Source organism: Chelonia mydas, chromosome 1 (genome assembly GCF_015237465.2).
Source record: "Chelonia mydas isolate rCheMyd1 chromosome 1, rCheMyd1.pri.v2, whole genome shotgun sequence".
NCBI classification, from domain to species: Eukaryota; Metazoa; Chordata; order Testudines; family Cheloniidae; genus Chelonia; species Chelonia mydas.
The window spans coordinates 96,926,569-96,944,068 of record NC_057849.1 but is presented as its reverse complement, the minus strand read 5'-3'; the positions used below and the strand labels follow the sequence as shown (position 1 = coordinate 96,944,068).

Here is a 17,500-nt window from a genome sequence, read left to right as displayed (position 1 = left end):
CAGTTTCTCCTATCTTGCATTTCTTACAAGCATTTGATTTAGCTAAAAACCCAAGTGCATTAACTGAGCAACAACCACCACCGGTCCAGAAGCATACCAAAAAATATGCAGAGCGGCCTCACGCAGTCCCACATTCTGAGAGCTGACGGAATCAAATAAGAACTTCAGACCTTCTGGCCACTGGTTATTGCCATCCTCATCTAGAAAAAAAGTCAAAGGTTTACAGGGCAAATAAATTTTAGGGTGGTTTAAGTTTCAACTACAACTTACAGCAGTTAATATATTAGGATATCAGTTGTGCAAAGCCTTTGCATACTCTTCTGGCATTCAACTAAACCAGAACTGTGAGCAGAAGTTAAGTTAGTTGAAATAAGAGCAGCACTTCAACAGGAGCAAACTGGTGCATATTCAGACTGAGTAAAAACAGTACATTTAAAAGTCATTTTGTTTTTTTCAAATAAAATTCCAAACAAAATTAAAATTGCATATGTATAAAGGCCACAGCATAAACTATTCCAGGAATATAAGAAAGGGAAAACAAAAGGAGATGAGTATCTGATAAGCAAAAACACTAAGGTACAGATATCAGCATTTACTCTTATGAAAAAATATTCATATATAAAAATTAATACAGTTGTGCACCAGAGACTTTACTGAAAGAGTCAAGGAAGTGAAATCCTACCCAATCCCAATTATGTTTCCTTAACTGTGCCTTCTGAAGTTGCCTCTACATGGATAACTAGGGCCCCACCAAATTCATGGTCCATTCTAGTCAAGTTCACAGCCACAGGATTTGAAAAGTGGTCAATTTCATGTTTTCAGATGTTTACATCTGAAATTTCAGAGTTCTGTAACTGTGCGGGTCCCGACCCAAAACAGGGTTGGGGGGTCAAAAAGCTGTTGTCGGGGGGTTGCCACCCTAACTTCTGTGCTACTTTCAGAGCTGGCCTCTAAAGGCAGCTGCCAGGGAGCTTCCTGCAGCCGGGTCTAATTGCCCGTACTGCTGCGAGCACCCCAGCCAGGAGCTCCAAGCTGCTAGTCCGAGTTGGGCTGGGAAGGGACAGGACTTGCTCTTCCCCTGCACAGCCACTCTCAGAGGTGAGATCAGACCCACCTCCGAATACTTCCCTCTGCTGCAGGAAGTTCTGCATCTGGGCAGCAGACCCAGGGCTTCCTGCAGCGGGGTAGCTGGAGGTCAATCTGATCTCCCCCACTCCCCAAGACTAGCTGTGCAGGGGAAGAGCAAGTCCTGTCTCTTCCGACCCCGGCGACTATTAGCTAGTGCCCAGTGAACACTCCTCTCCCATCCCTCCAATAGCTAGATTTCATGGGGGAGGGCTTATTTCACGTTCCGTGACATTTTTTTCCCATGGCCGTGAACTTGATAGGACCCTATAGATAACAAAGGTCAACATAGTACAAACTTGGATCATTAAGTTGGGTTTTAAAGCTGCAATATTTTATATTTAACCATTTTACTTACACTTCTGTCTAGACTTGCTTTCTTTTAAAAAAGTTAGCTACTGTACTTTGAAATTCTTCTTGAGATTAGGAACCAAAATACGATGCAGATATTTACATATAGGTATGTACATAAAGGTAGTGACCACTGCATATACATAATATACCTATTAAATTCCTGGCCAGCTCAGCAACAATGTCACAGATTTTTTTCCTCATACTAGACTGTGTTTCCATCTGAATAATCAACAGCAGTTCACTTTTGATGGCAGTTTGAACATCTGGTGAAAGAGCTGGATAGACTTCCTCAAACGCAGAGGACAACAGACGTCGTAGAAGGACAGCTGCCATTTGTCTAGCCTATTGCAAAAAGATATTGTATATATTACTATGTTTTCCTTGGAAGAAGTCTCATAAGCAAGATATTAGTTCTACTCCTATGAAATGTTTCACTTTTATACGCAACAATCCATTTGATAAGCCATTTAATCAAATTATTTACTTGGAAAGAGGATAAGGTATGTATGTAGTTTAGTTGAGGTACATTTTTCAAAAATAAAAACTCTCAAACCTTTCTAAAATGTAGCACTGTCTTTTCACACAGATTTAAGGGTTTTGTTGTTTTTTGTAAACTAAAATAGATGTGTCCTAACCTCTCCAAAAGGTGATTTTGTATGATGTGTCTCAGCAAATTTTGTACTCTTTCCCCACAAGAATTATAACATATTAACTTTGATATTCAGATCCAAACCTCCCACTCATTTGAACTCCAATACCCACCCCCCTGCCCCCCAAGAACTTTTAGCCATTTCCTTAACTTTAAGCACATGCTTAAAATCTCACTGAGTGAGCTCAATCAAAAGCCTCTAGCTTCAGGGTCACTGTAAAATGTCAGCAAAAATGACAGCAGAAGACAAGTGCTAGTGTCTGAGGGGGAACACAAGTTCTGTTAAATGAAAGGAGCTTTGATTATGTTTAGTAAGTTACACAGTAGCTGAATATTCTGTAAAGCAGTGGTTTTCAAGCTTTGGTCAGCAGACTCATGGGGGACCACAGACGACGTCAAAGAGGTCTGCAAGAGGTTGTCATTACCATAGAACAGTGGTTTTCAACCTGTGGGGCCTAAAATTTCCAAAAGGGTCCACAACTCCATTTGAAATTTTTTTTAGAGATCTGCAAATGAAAAAAACTACTGCTGTAAAGCAATCTCAGTTATCCAAGCAGTTATGAAGGAACTGTGAAATTATTAAAGTTTGTTCACAGATGGCAGTTTTACCCCACAAAACTTCACCATGAGTAGAAATTTGTACTCAATTTTATTAAGATACCCGAATCAATAGTTGCAGCAGAGTTTTTTCTGCTCTTTCTGGTTTGGGGAAGCAGCTAGATGTATTTTTCCTTAGTATATATTTTTCAATTATGCCAATTGGATGGATGGATAATTTATATTTTTTAGAAATCAAAACCAAAAATCTTTAAAATATCTGATTTTAGATATTTAGAAAGAAGCGAAATTACAACTGATATCTAGATAAGATAGGAAGGGGAAAAGGGAAGGCAGATATCAATCAAGGCAAAGGGCAGAAGTCCTTAAAGCCTACTAGAGAATTCACTGTACATATTTAATCAGTGAGGTGCTCAAATATTATGGTGATGAGAGAATCATATAAATACATAGGAAAGTTAGTCAATTGGTAATAATGATAAATTAAATACCTATTTGACCATGGTCAAATGTTGCAAACATTCCAGCAAGAATATCCTGAAGGCGGCACTGGTCTATCTTTTTGATTGCACCCTGGTGCCACCTTTTAGCCAGTCTACTTAAATGTTTTGATCACTGATTTTACTAGATGCTAATGCCACCTGCTGGGAACTAACTGAAAGTGGAGCATTTTCATTAGCTGGAATCTTACAAAACAAACTATATATATATATATATCTTTATTTGTGTAACAGGCCATCAGTATACATGGTAGTTTACAAAGCACTTTAAACAAGTTAAAATACACAGTCCCTGCCCTGAAGAGCTTATAATATGAACTGACTAGTCAAAGATACGGAAATTAACTCAACACATTCATAGGAATAGTGTCGACACGGGGGTGTGGGGGGAGAGGAGGAGGAGAAAGCGACACTACGCACTCTGGGATGGAGTTGCTTTGACTTGGATCTGTGCACTGCAGTGTGGATGCCAGAGCCCTAGGTTTGAGCATGGGTTAGAAAATCCTTAACCAAGGGTTAATGCAGTGTAGACGCTCTCAAGCCCAGGGTTCCCTGACACAGGTCAGCTGTCTTGAGTCTCATCAACCTTAGGCTTACATTGCTGTGTAGACATACCCTATGTGATCTGGGAGTCCATAGTTTCCTAGGATGCAGGGGAAACATGCCCAAAATTTTTGATTGGCTGGAATCTTCTGAAACAGCAGCAGTTAGAAACAACTGAATGGCTACTGATTGAACTACAAGGGATACTTCATAAACCAGAAAGCATTCCACCAATAGACACATTATAATGGCATAATAAATTACACAAAGTCAGGAAAGCTAAAATCATTTGTATGGAAATTTTACTAGACATGGAAAAACTGTTAAAGCTAACTATAAGTGTTCTGCTTGGAGTACGACACCTTGATAAAACGGAGAAACTCAACTGAACTCTTGTGAGGTGTCCACCTACTGTCAAAGACAGATACTGCAGTGAAACAGCAAGAAAGGGAAACCTAGTCTGCAGCAGAATTTTCTTCAGCGCATTCTCCTACTTCATCTTCAGCAGTACCATCCTGAACAATGTCTTTTGAGGAAGAGAGTGAGATAATGACAAAAAGCGAAGCTAATCCCATTTCATCTTCTAATAAGATCTTTGCTACTTCATCTGCTTTAGCATTGAAAACTACCACCCACTGGAAAATTCTTCAGATGTTCATCAAATTGATATTAAAAAGTTTTTTGGTCCCATCACCAGAAAAATAAACTTGAACAAATGTTTGCTAGAGGTATTTGTTTGCAGTACACCATTTCATATATAATTGAAAACCTTTGTATGCTAGAATTTTTTCAATTTACAAAGCATCGAGTAGGAAACTGCTTGCAGGAAGTCTTCTGAATGCCAAAATGGGCAGTGTGAAAAAGTTAGTCCTCTTCTTGAGTAAGCTCCTCGCGTGTCTAGTGTCTGATGGATGGAGCAACATTCACTATTTCATGTTCACTCCAATGCACAACTGAGCTTCACCACACAGCCCAATATACTGCTGACCAGTTAAAAAATGTAAGACTTGGTAGGTTAGATATTTATCAGTAAAGTGTCAGTGAACATCGATTTCAAACATCAATGAAAAATATTTCCATTGATAATAATCAACATCTACAGACAGGCAAAGTAAGAAAAATGTTGCTTAAGAACTTAGAGACAGTCATTAAATTATTGCCTCACCTGCCCATAATTTCAAACAATTGCAAACAATTAAAATTGATAAAAATTTAAAAGAAAAAGTTTAAACCCAAAATTTCATACAACTGTGAAAGTGGAAATGGATAAAAACACTGAAAAAAAATCAAGATCAATATTATCCAAAGTTTATAAAAAACAAAATTGAATTCTGCCAAGATAATGAATGACTTGGATCCTTGGAAGGTTATTTTGGTTGTGACTAACAATGCCGCTAACATGAAAGCTTCTTGGACACTGTAGATTGAGTATCCACACCGTGTGTTATGGATTTGCTGCCCATATGATACAGCTTTTCATTGGTTATGTTGCAGATGTGAAAATTTTCTCATTACATGTAAAAAAGTGAAAAGCATTGCCAATTTTTCCAAAAACAAATGAGTGCCCGCAGCCATTTCTGAGCAACATTTAGTACAGCACTTGCCATATCATGCTTGAGGAGCATCTTCTATTAAATGTATCAAAAATCTTCAAATATGCAAGAAGATTTCAGTCAGCCACTGCTAAAGAAAGAGCGGCCAGGTGTTCTCCCAGAGTAATCTGCACTGACATTCTTGTCAATCTTTCAGATGCACAACTCAAAATTCATTTCATTGCTTGAACCAATAGCACAGTCCATTCAGAATATGAAATGATAGTTCTGCACTGTATGATGAGAAGAACAAGCTCCTGAACATTAAGAAACATCTGTGAGAATACTGAACAAAGTCCACTTACAAAAGCTGAAAATAGAGACAAAATAATAGCACAGAAAATCAAGTGATCACTCTGGCACAAATGCTGCCTATCTTCTTGATCCATGCTTCCAGGGCCAAGGCCTTGCTGATAATGACTGATTCAGCATATGACTTCATTGCAGCTGGTGCAAATTTTCAAGGATATACAGTGAACTAACAATTCAGACAGAGGCAGCAAATTATAAAACAAGCAGAAGCCCATTAAGTAATAAGACAATGTGGAGTGCTGTCCCAGGAGTTGAATCAAAACAGTTTGCTCCATGACAGTGAAAAAGGTTGGTCCCTGCACTGTAGCTACAGTGGCAGAAGTTATTTTAGTCCTTCTGCATGCTATTGCAGATGCAAAAAAAAAAAATAAATTGGATGATTTGGGGAATCATCTTTTCAAAACCTAGAAATAAACTCAACACTTCCACTGCTTGGAAGCTGGCAACAGTGTTTCAGGACTAAAAACGCAAGCTGGGTGAGGTAATATCTTTTATTGGACCTACTCTTGTTGGTGAGAGAAGCTTTCAAGCTACACAGAGCTCGTCTCCAGGTCTGTGAAAGGTACTATGAGCATCACAGCTAACTACAAGACTGAAGAGATAGTTTAGCACAAGCAGTTAGCATGTATTCTAAGGGAACATTCAAGGTGAAGTGGGCGGTAACACCCCTGCAGTCATATGACAAGAAGGGGCTTAGAGGGTTAGATTGTTGTAATAAGCCATAAATCCACTTGTGGCATTCTGTGCCTCAAAGCAGCACTGTGGAACCCCCATATTCATACCATCATATATTTATGATATATTTCATACAAAGTATGCCATGTAAGATACCATATGAAAGGTCACAATCTGATGAAACCCACTGTTCTGCCCAAATATGTGTATCATTAGTGTGTATCAAGTTATGAGATTTTGCTGCATGGTTGTTACTGACATAGGCTGTAAGTTTGTTAGGGACACACAAAAAAGGCAAACCGCTCCCAGAGGGGTGCTCAATGACCATTAATCAGCAGGGCAGTTGTAATCAATGGATTTACAATTCAGTGACAGTTGCACAAGACCAGGGGACTGCTCAACCCAGTGACTCAGCAAAGCCTGCCAGGACACGTCTGGGCAAGTGTCTTCTAGGTACATGGACTAAGGATATAAAATAGGGAACAAAGCAGCATTCCTTTGCCTTTCTCCTCCCCCACCTATGCTGGAAGCAACAAGAACCCTGAGAAGACAAAAACTTCATCTGAGGAGATTGGTCCAGGCTTCTCGGAGAAGTCTGTGTATTAAGAATGTAACATCCAGGGGGTGAGAAAACTGCTTGCTCTAAATACTGCCTAGGCTAATAAGTTTTAAGATTTAGACTATGCACTTACTTTTATTTTCTTTAGTAAATATCTGAACTTTTATGCCTACCACTTACAATCTATCTTTCTGTAATTAATAAATTCGTTTATATTTTACCTAAAACTGTGGTTTGGTTGAAGTGCGTAGGAAATGTCAGCTCAGGTACAAAGGCTGGTATATGTCCTCTCCACACTGAGGGAGGGGCGGACTGAGTAATAAACTTCCGCTGGTCAAGCTTCTGACCAGGGCAAGACAGTATAGTCCAGGGGGTGCCAGGCTAGGGAGCTGGGGGGAATTGGCTAGTGCCTTTCTCTGTGTGATTCATGAGTGCTTTAGGAGCATTTATGCAATCTAACTGGGTGTGGGGCTCCACATGCTCTTGTGTTGAGTGATAGCAGCACCTATAGGGGTTTGCTGCTTGTCACTAAAAGCATTGTGAGAGAGCCCAAGCTGGAGAGTTAAGGGGGCACAGTGGTACCCCCATGCCAGGCTGTACCCCGGGGATCCCCCCCACAACAGTGTCTTTATTTAAGATCACGATTTTTACTGTCACACAACATTATGAACTTAAGCTCCCAGGCTTGTTTTTTGAAAGTGTTGTGCAGTGTTCCTTTGAGGATGAGGACTGATAGGTTAGACAGAGAGAGATCACTTTCAACTTGTCTCTCTAATATCCTTGGACTGACAAAGTTACAATACCACTGTACATATCAAGACTAGATTAAGATTAGAAAAGAAAACGGCAGATGAAGAGTTGACTGAATATACATCAAATGGAAGAGATTCTGATAAAGATATTGATGAAGCAGTTGAAGCTGATAATGTAAAGCAAGATAATTGAAGGGCTGCTCTGCTGCTTACCTAGCATAAGTGCATTTAAAAATGACTCTTATAGTTGCTGTGTTTTATTTCTGTTTAGGTTTTTTTTCCCCTCTAACTGTTCAGCCTTGAATAAAGTTCACATGTAAATACTAAACTAACTTGCTAAAAAAAGATAATAATTCTTTCACTTTTTAGAAAGTAATTTCACTGTGCTTCACATTTTTCTCAATTGAAATAACTCCGTTAAGTAATTTGTTTTTTGTAATTAGGCGTAAGTATCTAAAGCTAAACCTACTGGAGATCAAAGTTCCCCACCTTACTGTTGTTGTTCTAATAAATTAGTCCTTTAAAATCCTTGACTGTTACTGACACGAGACATTGTTTGACCAATATTTGACTGATCAGCTGACCAATTATTTTCTGACTGGTCAAGTGTCCAACCCTACAAATATATACGCAAAGATAAATTAAGAAAGATGAAGCCAATACAAATATTTAGCTCCTAACCTCTTTTCATAAGTAGATCTCAAACCTTCTTTATAAAGGAGGTTTAAGTATTATCACCCCCATTTTAAATGATGGGGAAACTGAGGTGTAAGGTCACACCACCACCAGGCCACAGGCAGAACCAGGAACAGAATCCATGTCTCCCAAGTCCCAGTCTAGTGCTTTTCCCCACACTGCTTCAGAAATAAGCTATTATGTTGATGAGTGCTAGAGACACTCCTAAAACAGAATTAATGTGTTACTACATTGCTCATTCATATATGCAACTAGATGGGACCCACTCTGGATTCACAGACATCATCCACATTCATTGGGGAATCTGACAAGAATATCAGGGGGGATGTATGTTTCATAACTCAATCCATTATTCTGTAAAGGAAAACATCCACAAATACATAAAATCCATAACTGGATCGAACAAGATCCTGCCTGTGGATCCAGTATTTTAAGATTACAATATCCTTAGTTGTTGAAACCAGTAATCCAAGATCCGTTAGCCAACAGAGTGTGCAATGAAGATGACTTATGAAATATTCATCCCCTTTAAAAAAAGAAAGAGTGATTACTAGTACCAGTAGCATCAAAGATGAAACTAAAGAGGAAACTGGCTTTGAAGACCTAAAGGACTAACATTAGCTAATTAATGCTCACCACATCCCTTAGAGAGTGAAAGTATTATTCTTATTTTAAGGGTGGGGCAAAGTGCTGTTACTCACCCAAGGCCACAAGGCTGGTCAGCAGCAGGACTCTGGAGTTCCTGAAAACCCAAGACCACCCTGATTCTTGCCAATTTTACCTTTTTTTAAAATTAGAGGGTTGAAAAGCAATACAATACTACTTTGTGGAGAACATAATCAAGTGGGACTTTATAAGCATAAAGTTAGACAAGTAACATGAAAGCTACTCAACCTGCAGTAGTTCTCTAACTGTATATACAAATATGACATCTAGAGCCCAAGATAACTTTCTGAAGGATAAGACTGCAAAGTACCTTATTTTCCCTGACAGATATAAATGCATAAAAGAGGGTTCCACAATTTTCTGAAATTAGAAGACATCTCTGATGCACAAGGCTTTAAGCATCTCTGATCTTGGACAAGAATTAAGCATCCTCAGCTTTATGCAGCTAGCAACTTGCAATAATAGATTCAGACTCCTAAGATGCTTAGTTCTTGTCCAAAATCAGAGGTGCTTAATATTGAGAGAGATTGTAAAAGGAAGAAGGTGGTTTAGCATCTGGGAGATTAGCAGTATCATTAAATACATTAAGTCTTTAAGCTGTCAGGGAAAAATGTATATATATATATATATATAAAGGGGATCATTGCCTGACCAGGATAACACTGCTGCTCTCATGTTTTTCTTCCAATATTTATAGAGGAATTCTAAATGATATCAAACATCTTTTCATGATTCAGCAACAACTTTCCAATTAAAGCTGTATATTGACAAATTAAGTACTCTCTTACATTTCTAAAATGATTGAGTTTTCTGATGTTAAGTTAGTGGTTCTCCACTTTACATGTCCAGGTGTCTAAGGATAAGTACTTGTAAGATTAATTACTTCTGAACTGCAGGATATTCTGTAATGTACAAACACTCCCAAACAAAGTGAGTACCTGAGAGACACGCTTTGTAAATTTTTTTACGTTACAGTACACAAGTCAACTTCATTTAGTGTTTGATAGTTACCAAACCCAAGTTCTAAACTAATGCCAGTCTTTCTGATCAATTACAGAAATTTTTTTCCCCAGTAGAGCACAAAATATATGTGAATAGTTAACACTTTAAAAACACCTTTCCCTCATGGTCAGCTATCTTAAAAGTAGTCAAACAGAACTTAAGCAATTCACTTTTTGTCTAAGAAACATTAGAAATTTCAGCCCAAGGGTTACACTTAAAAACAGGGCCTTTGAATGAACTAATTTGTCAACCATAGCTATAGGTGACACTACTGTAATACACACATATATATTCATGTAAAAAATATTGTGGATAAGCTTTTCTAGGAAAAAGGACCATTTGTTATTTCAGCTGAGATAATGTACACGCAGGAAGCAAGGCAGGTACAGGCAGCCGCTGTAAATCCCCAAAACAGAATTAGTAATTAGGAAACTTAAGACAATGTACAACAAATCCACTGATACATACAATGAACTACGTATGAATGAAATCTAAACCCAGCTCTTCCTAAATGTGCTGAATTCAGCACGACTCACTATAGAAAAACAATGCCAGATTTGTCACTCAGTCACTCATCCCTGCAATGAAACAGCTCACACACACCCCTCCTCCAAACCCTTACCTCCCCTCCCAGTAACCTTCTGAACACTTTGCAGAATGATTCTTAACACAAACCTCCTCAGCAGCAGCAGCATTCCTGATGGCTTGTAAAAGGAATGTGATCTTGGACTGGCCTGGGATAGTCTCATATGTTTCCTGGACATAAAGAAAAGAGAAGAGGTTACTACCAGCAAGTTACTGCTGGAAAACATACAAGTGGCATTAACATTAAGAACCTTAATTGCTCCAGTTGGAGAATCCATTGCAAATTATTAAACAAAACGATAGTACATCATATACATAAAATTAAGTTGACAAAGTACATTGTCACAAATGTAGTAAGTATTTGGAATATTTTGTAAAATTAAAAAAGGCTTGGCAATATGAAATCTTACCTCCTGAGAGCTGGAAGGAAATTGCCTTATACACTTTTAGAAAGATTGTATTGTATCTCTAACTCAGGCCTGTAATGAAGATTTATTTCAAAGACCTAAGTTAAGACTGGGATCAAATATCAGAAGCTTTTGTAGACAAAAGAATGTGACCCAAGTGTGAATTTTCAACTGATATTTCAGATGTCTGAGCAAGTTTTATTTATAAGAATGCACTTCATCTTTGTAGTAAGATTTTTCAGAAAGAAAAGTTAAGTAACCCCTTTAAAATATTTTACCCATTTTTCCCACTCAAATTCTAACCAAGTTCACATGCATAAACACCCAACACAAACTTTTAGATAACTTCTGCTCAAAATACAAACCTGTTCTCATCAACCCCATTCCCAACAAATCTATCTGTGACTCCTCTCCACAACTACAGTCCAATCTCTTGTCCCTTCAGTCTAAACCAGTGGTTCTCAAATTTTTTATATTGGTGACCCCTTTCACACAGCAAGCCTCAGAGTGCCATCTCCTTTATAAATTAAAAGCACAGCATTTAAATAATGTTCAATATAAAAAATAAGTTCATAACCCCATCTAAAATGAATTTACCTTTTCTCACAGCTTTTAAATTAAAACACATTTTTTATTAAATTGTTATACGCAGAAAAGTTTTTTTTTTTTTAATAGTTACTGTTTAATACTGGGGGAGCTCATGAAGAAACTGTCATCACTTTTCACAACAGACTTAGCACCCCACTGCCAACCTTACTTACTTCTATGCTGCTGCGGGAAGTGGTGGTGCCTTCAGAACTGGACAACTATTCCCCCTCCCCGCCCCATTCGTACTCTGAACTCCTACTGACTTGCCCCTTTCTACTGTAGAACCTCAGAATTACGAACACCTCGGGAACTAAGACGGCAAAGAGTCCTGTGGCACCTTAGAGACTAACAGACGTATTGGAGCATGAGCTTTCGTGGGTGAATACCTACTTCGTCGGGAACTAAGGTTATTTGTAACTCTGAAATGTTCATAACTCTGAACAAAACATTATGGTTGTTCTTTCAAAAGTTTACAACTGAACATTGACTTAATACAGCTTTGAAACTTTACTATGAGGAAGAAAAATGCTGTTTTTCCTATTTTTTTAGTAGTCTACTTTTAACACGGTACTGTATTTCCTTTTTTTTTTGGTCTCTGCTGCTACCTGACTGCATACTTCTGGTACCAAATGAGGTATGTGGTTGACTGGTCAGTTCGTAATTCTGGTACTACAGAAGTTCTACTGTACTACATAATGTTCAAGCTTCTTGTCCTCACTTTAATGGCCTTTAAATAACTCTAACCCTCCCATCTTTTTGATTCTTCATACATCTCCCACCCACCCCCATCTCACCAGTGCACCAACCTCCACCGCCCATTTGTCCACTTAACCTACAACCATCTTCATATTTTCTTTCACACCACCCGTTGTATGTGCAATGCCCTCCTTGAACTGTAAAACCAGTACAATCCTTCTCCTTCAAATCTCCCATTTCTACTGTGCTGCTCTAAAAAAGTCGCCAACTAAAAACATGGAGGAAGGTCATGGGAAAAAGAAATATTTAAATTACTATTGTTTTACTCTTCACATTACTTGTTCTTTTAGATTGTGAGCTTTTTATTATTCTATAATCCACATTTGCTGCCCACCCTCCACCTCAATCTTACTGGGGAATATTCCAATGACAATCTTAGAAGCAGCAAGACAAATACATTAGCAGACTTGTCAAATGTAAACTAGAGAGATCCAAATTCTAAGGAAGGAAATATTATGGAGTTTGGTTTGCAGTCAATGAACATAACTGTCCACTATTCTTTGAGACTGGATGAAAGAAGTGAAGGAACCAGTTTTTAGCAGTATGGTTTGAGTCAATTGTGTAAGTGTTGCAAAGTATTATAACAGTATGTTATCAGTTTGGGACAGGTACATTTTCCTGAGATTTTGAATTAAATAGGTTTTTAAACCGTACACACTATTCAGAAGATTAACATAGTACCAAGCACCTGAATTTTGCTGTGCAACTAATCTCAAGCAGTTCTTGTGCCCTCTTTAAAGGTTCCAATTTGATTTAAGAGTTTAGTTCTAACAGCTATTACTACTCAGTAGTAACACAGTAGAAAGTCATTAATGACATGGAAAGCGACTGCATGGATTACTAAATTTTGCACGTTTGTAAGCTTGGTGCATTAAAATGTACTTTTCATTTGTAACATGTTAGTGTTCTAAATATTTATAACACTAACCAGTTAATCCTCAACATTCCTTTGAGATAATTATTCCCATCTGTACAGAGAAATGGTGGCATAAAGTTCTCAAGTGACTTACCTGAGCCACATAGCAAGTCAGTGGGAAAGCTGGTACTAGTACTCAAAAGTTCTAGTTATTCATGATACATAGTATACCAATAAGGGTACAGTTGTGTATTTTATGAAATAGATTTAATAACAAGCTTTTGATATTGTCTTTTTTAAGGGTTTACTAGGTTTGCACATTAGCTAAATAGTACCATTCTACACTAATTTCAAGCCACTGACACCTGATATTAGTGCAACTAACTTGCAACACTGTATGTAATCACACTTTATTTACAAAGGCTGACGGTATCTAGGCCGGCTAAATTCTGGAACAATGAATTCTAAGAGAGCAGTCATAAGAGATTCAACAAGCAACTAAGCACTAGTTCCTGCATTTATTTGAAACGGCTGTCCTTCAGAGGTTCTGGAATTTAAGAACAAGTGTCATACTGGGGCCCAAGAATGAAAAGGATCTGTGTACTTGTGTCTAAGCTATAAATATTCATAAATTAAGGATTTGCTCCAAAGAACATACAGCCATTTTCCAGGTTAATATTATGTTCATATTAAGCACATAACTAATTGACATTAATGAGATTTCTGTATAGAGCAAGAATACACTTACTCTATACTTTTCCCTGGAATATGCTTTCTCTATACTTTTATGCTTGCTATATACACTTGTTCTATACTTTTTCCTGGAATATACTTAATCTCTCTTAAAAATCTACCTATTAGAATTAATCAAAATCTTGACCTTAAAAGTAAACTAGCTATAATATGCAAACCAGAAACATTGTTCACTGGAGTAAAATCAAATCATACTACTCTAAATGTATTTTCACAGTTACCTGAACTCTTAGTAACCAGTTAGGTAGATGAATTTTTTAACTGTTTGAACTAAACAAACTAAATATTGCAAGGCTAAGACTAGAAACCATCATTTTAGGACAGAAATAAATTAATGGTAAACGTATTAGGGAAAAAAATATTCTAAAAATTCACAAGAGAAACATTGCTCATTCCCAAGCAAAAGCATATTTGGAGAGAGTATTTTTGGACACAAATTGATTTTTAAAACAGTACAGATTAAGTCATTTAAAATTTATAAACAAACTTTGGGAAGAGAAATTTGTTTTAGGAACAAGAAACTAAATACTCATTATCCAACTATTTCCATTATGTCTAGACGAAACGGAGAAACCAAACATCAAGTTCAATGTACCTAAATAAAAAAGTACATGGTATTACTCTGTTTGTATTTGAATACAAAAGCAACACACAGTGTTCAACCGTCTGGTATAGTCAGTCACATGCAATAGATATTTTTGTTTTGATTGACTTCACATCGGAATTGACAAATGTGCAGTTGATACACATAGTCAAAGCAAACTTTTCACAAAGTAAACTATACAAACTTTTATTTATCCCTTTCTGAAAAGGATTTCATAATTGTTATTATACAATTTTCCACTATCTTTTAACGTTGCTTTAATACATTGTGCAAATATACTTTCTAAATTTTTTTAAAACCTAATTCGTGCACAAGTGTAATTTTGCTACACTTCTGGGCAGCAAAATGGGAAAAAACAAGTCACACAATTATGTCTTTACAGTCTATATTTTAACCACTACATTCCAGAATGTGGGAGCATCATTTGCTGCTTCACTGTAAGTCTGGTGGCTTTGCTACCTACAAACAGTTTTCAACTTCAATGTGCTCTTACTATGTATGACCAGGAAGAAAAAGAATCAGACTGAGTTTTCATTTTGGTATGGGGGAAAAACAGGATTATTCCTTATGAAAGAATGTGCTGAACTCTGCTGACCACTAAAACAATGTAAGAGATAAAAGACCCAGCACAGCCATCCAATAGGAACTCATGGTCTAAACCAGACGCTGGTATTTAATTCAATAGAAGAGAGATTTCCCATTAGGTTGACAATAGTGACTCTTAAGTGGGGGAGGGGAGAGGAGGGAGAGAATTAGCCGAGTTTACTGATTACAAAGCATTTTTGCTGAAGTGACACGTGAAAAGTTTTGGCTGATAATAACGTTCACTATGTAGAAAAGGCTCCGTTTAGGAGAACATCACTTAGATGCTACTGGCCCTCCACAGACGACCAATTCTGAAGTGAGAGAAGAGGATTACACCACAAAAAGGGGACCACGAAGAGTTAAGCAAGAGTCTCAAAGGGGCTTCTCCTCAGGCGAGAGAGAGAGAGAGATATCCGCGCACGGGGGGACAGCACCTGAAGGACAGACACGACACGGCTGCCTGAAGAGCTCCTGGGTGCAAAGCCCTGGATGGGGCGAGCGGAGTGAATCGCTCCTATTTGCGTCTCTCAGCCCGGGCCTCATCCTAGAGCACAGCCCCTCCCGGCGCTTCACCGTGTCAGCAGTTCCCGCTAACTCCCCGCCCCCCCCATCCTACACGGGCGGGTCACGGACGCGGGGCCGGTACCCGCTCTCGGTGCCTAGCCACGCCGAGGGAGCTGCCCCGCCTTGTATCTGGGGCAGACTCCGACAGCCGCAGAGCTGAGCAGCCCCGGCAGAGGGTGACCGCCAGGGACACCAAGCGCGGCGGCCCCCGGCCCTGCGAGGCCCGAGGGGGAGCAGCGCGGCCGCACACACACGCCGAGGGCTGAGGCGGCGGCGCAGGCCCCGGGGGAGGGGAGGGGCAGGCCCTGGGACAGTTGCCGTTTGAACCCGCCCCCGAACTAACGGCCGAAACGGCCTCCGCGGCCAGAGCGGGCCAGCCGCGTCCGCGAGTCACCCCTCCAGCTGCTGCTCACACGTGGGGCTGGGCCAGCCCCGCTGCCTGCTCCCCTCCGGCGGCCGCGGGAGGCTGACAGGCCGGCGCCGGCGTCCCTCACCTCGGCCTGTTTGCGGACCGTATTGTCCGGGCTCAGCAGGTTGCCCAAGAGAAGGTAGAACTGCTGCTGCTCCTGCTCCGCCGCCGCCGCCGCCATTGCTGCGAGAGGGAAAGAGAGACAGAGACCGGCCGGGCAGGGCAGGGAGGGAGGGGGAGCCGGCCGCGCACCCACTGAAAGGAGGCGGAGCTGCCACAGCCGCGCTCTTGTCCGAGCTTCTCTCACGGCCCGTCCCCCACCGCCCCGCTCCAGAGCGCCCATTGGTTCTGGACGGAAGCGGCTTGCTCTCTGATTGGTCCGCGGCCCATGTCGAGCTGCGGATTGGGGGACACCGACTGCCCTCTGACTGGTGCCGCTCCTCTTTTGTAATTGGGCCGCTTCCAAGCGAGAGGACGAGGCGAGAGAAGTAGTCATTGGCGGAAGCCTCTGACAGCCCCATTGTGATTGGTCAATGGTGGGGTTGCATGGTGGAGGGAGGGAGACTAGAGCGTGTGAGCGCTTAATGGGCGGGGGAAGGGAGGAGAGGGAAAGCGCGGGAGATCCGGGGCGCCTCCCCCGGTTGTGCCACTGCTCTCACTCCAGTGAGGTGCTGACCCCTGCTCCTGCCGTTGGCTTGGGCGAATCTCCGCCCCTCCTCGCTGCTGGTCTCTGCCCGTCCTCAGGGATGGGGGTGGGGGGCTGCGGGAGAGGGGAGCCCCAAGGAACGGCCCTGCCTACAGGGCAGTGTCAGCCACGGCCTCCCCGGAGAGGGGGAGGCAGAGAAGCAGCATCTCTGCCTCCCCAGTAACACCAAGTGGGGATCACGCGGCCCCATGTCCCTGCCTCCCCCATGATAGGCGGGGTCACACAACCCCACATCCCTACCCCCCCCCCGACACTGACTGGAGGGAGTCAAGGGGCCCCATGTCTCTGCCCCCCCCATGACAGGGGGTCACAGAACCCCACGACCCTACCTGTGTTCCCTCTATTTTTTTATGTCCACGTGTGGAATGAATTTTGTTATGTGCACCAATATGGAGGTGGTGTATGACATATCAGCTCCATATTAAGGAGTACTTGTGGCACCTTAGAGACTAACCAGTTTATTTGAGAAGATCTTTTTACACTTTCCACAGTATGCATCCGATGAAGTGAGCTGTAGCTCACGAAAGCTTATGCTCAAATAAATTGGTTAGTCTCTAAGGTGCCACAAGTACTCCTTTTCTTTTTGCGAATACAGACTAACACGGCTGTTACTCTGACAGCTCCATATTGGTGCACATAACAAAATTCATGTGGTGGAGTAGCGCCGAGGGGTTTGGAGTGTAGGAGGGGGCTCAGGGCTGGGG

At 40.6% G+C, this 17,500-nt stretch overlaps 1 protein-coding gene across 3 annotated transcripts in view; it reads right to left on the bottom strand.

Annotated features, from left to right (window-relative positions):
- IPO5 (importin 5) overlaps window positions 1-16,755 on the bottom strand; it is an 80,975-nt gene extending 64,220 nt beyond the window's left edge. The window contains exons 1-4 of one of the 3 annotated variants that reach the window (XM_037896118.2): window positions 16,176-16,755; window positions 10,659-10,739; window positions 1,629-1,821; window positions 98-200 (exon numbers count right to left, since the gene is read on the bottom strand). In XM_037896118.2, coding sequence (XP_037752046.2) covers window positions 98-200; window positions 1,629-1,821; window positions 10,659-10,739; window positions 16,176-16,586 — 788 coding nt within the window. In that variant the 5' untranslated portion in view covers window positions 16,587-16,755. The remainder of the gene's footprint in view (window positions 1-97; window positions 201-1,628; window positions 1,822-10,658; window positions 10,740-16,175) is intronic. The other 2 variants (XM_043534872.1, XM_037896129.2) reach the window with 2 other exon arrangements.
- Between the last annotated feature and the right edge of the window lie 745 nt (window positions 16,756-17,500).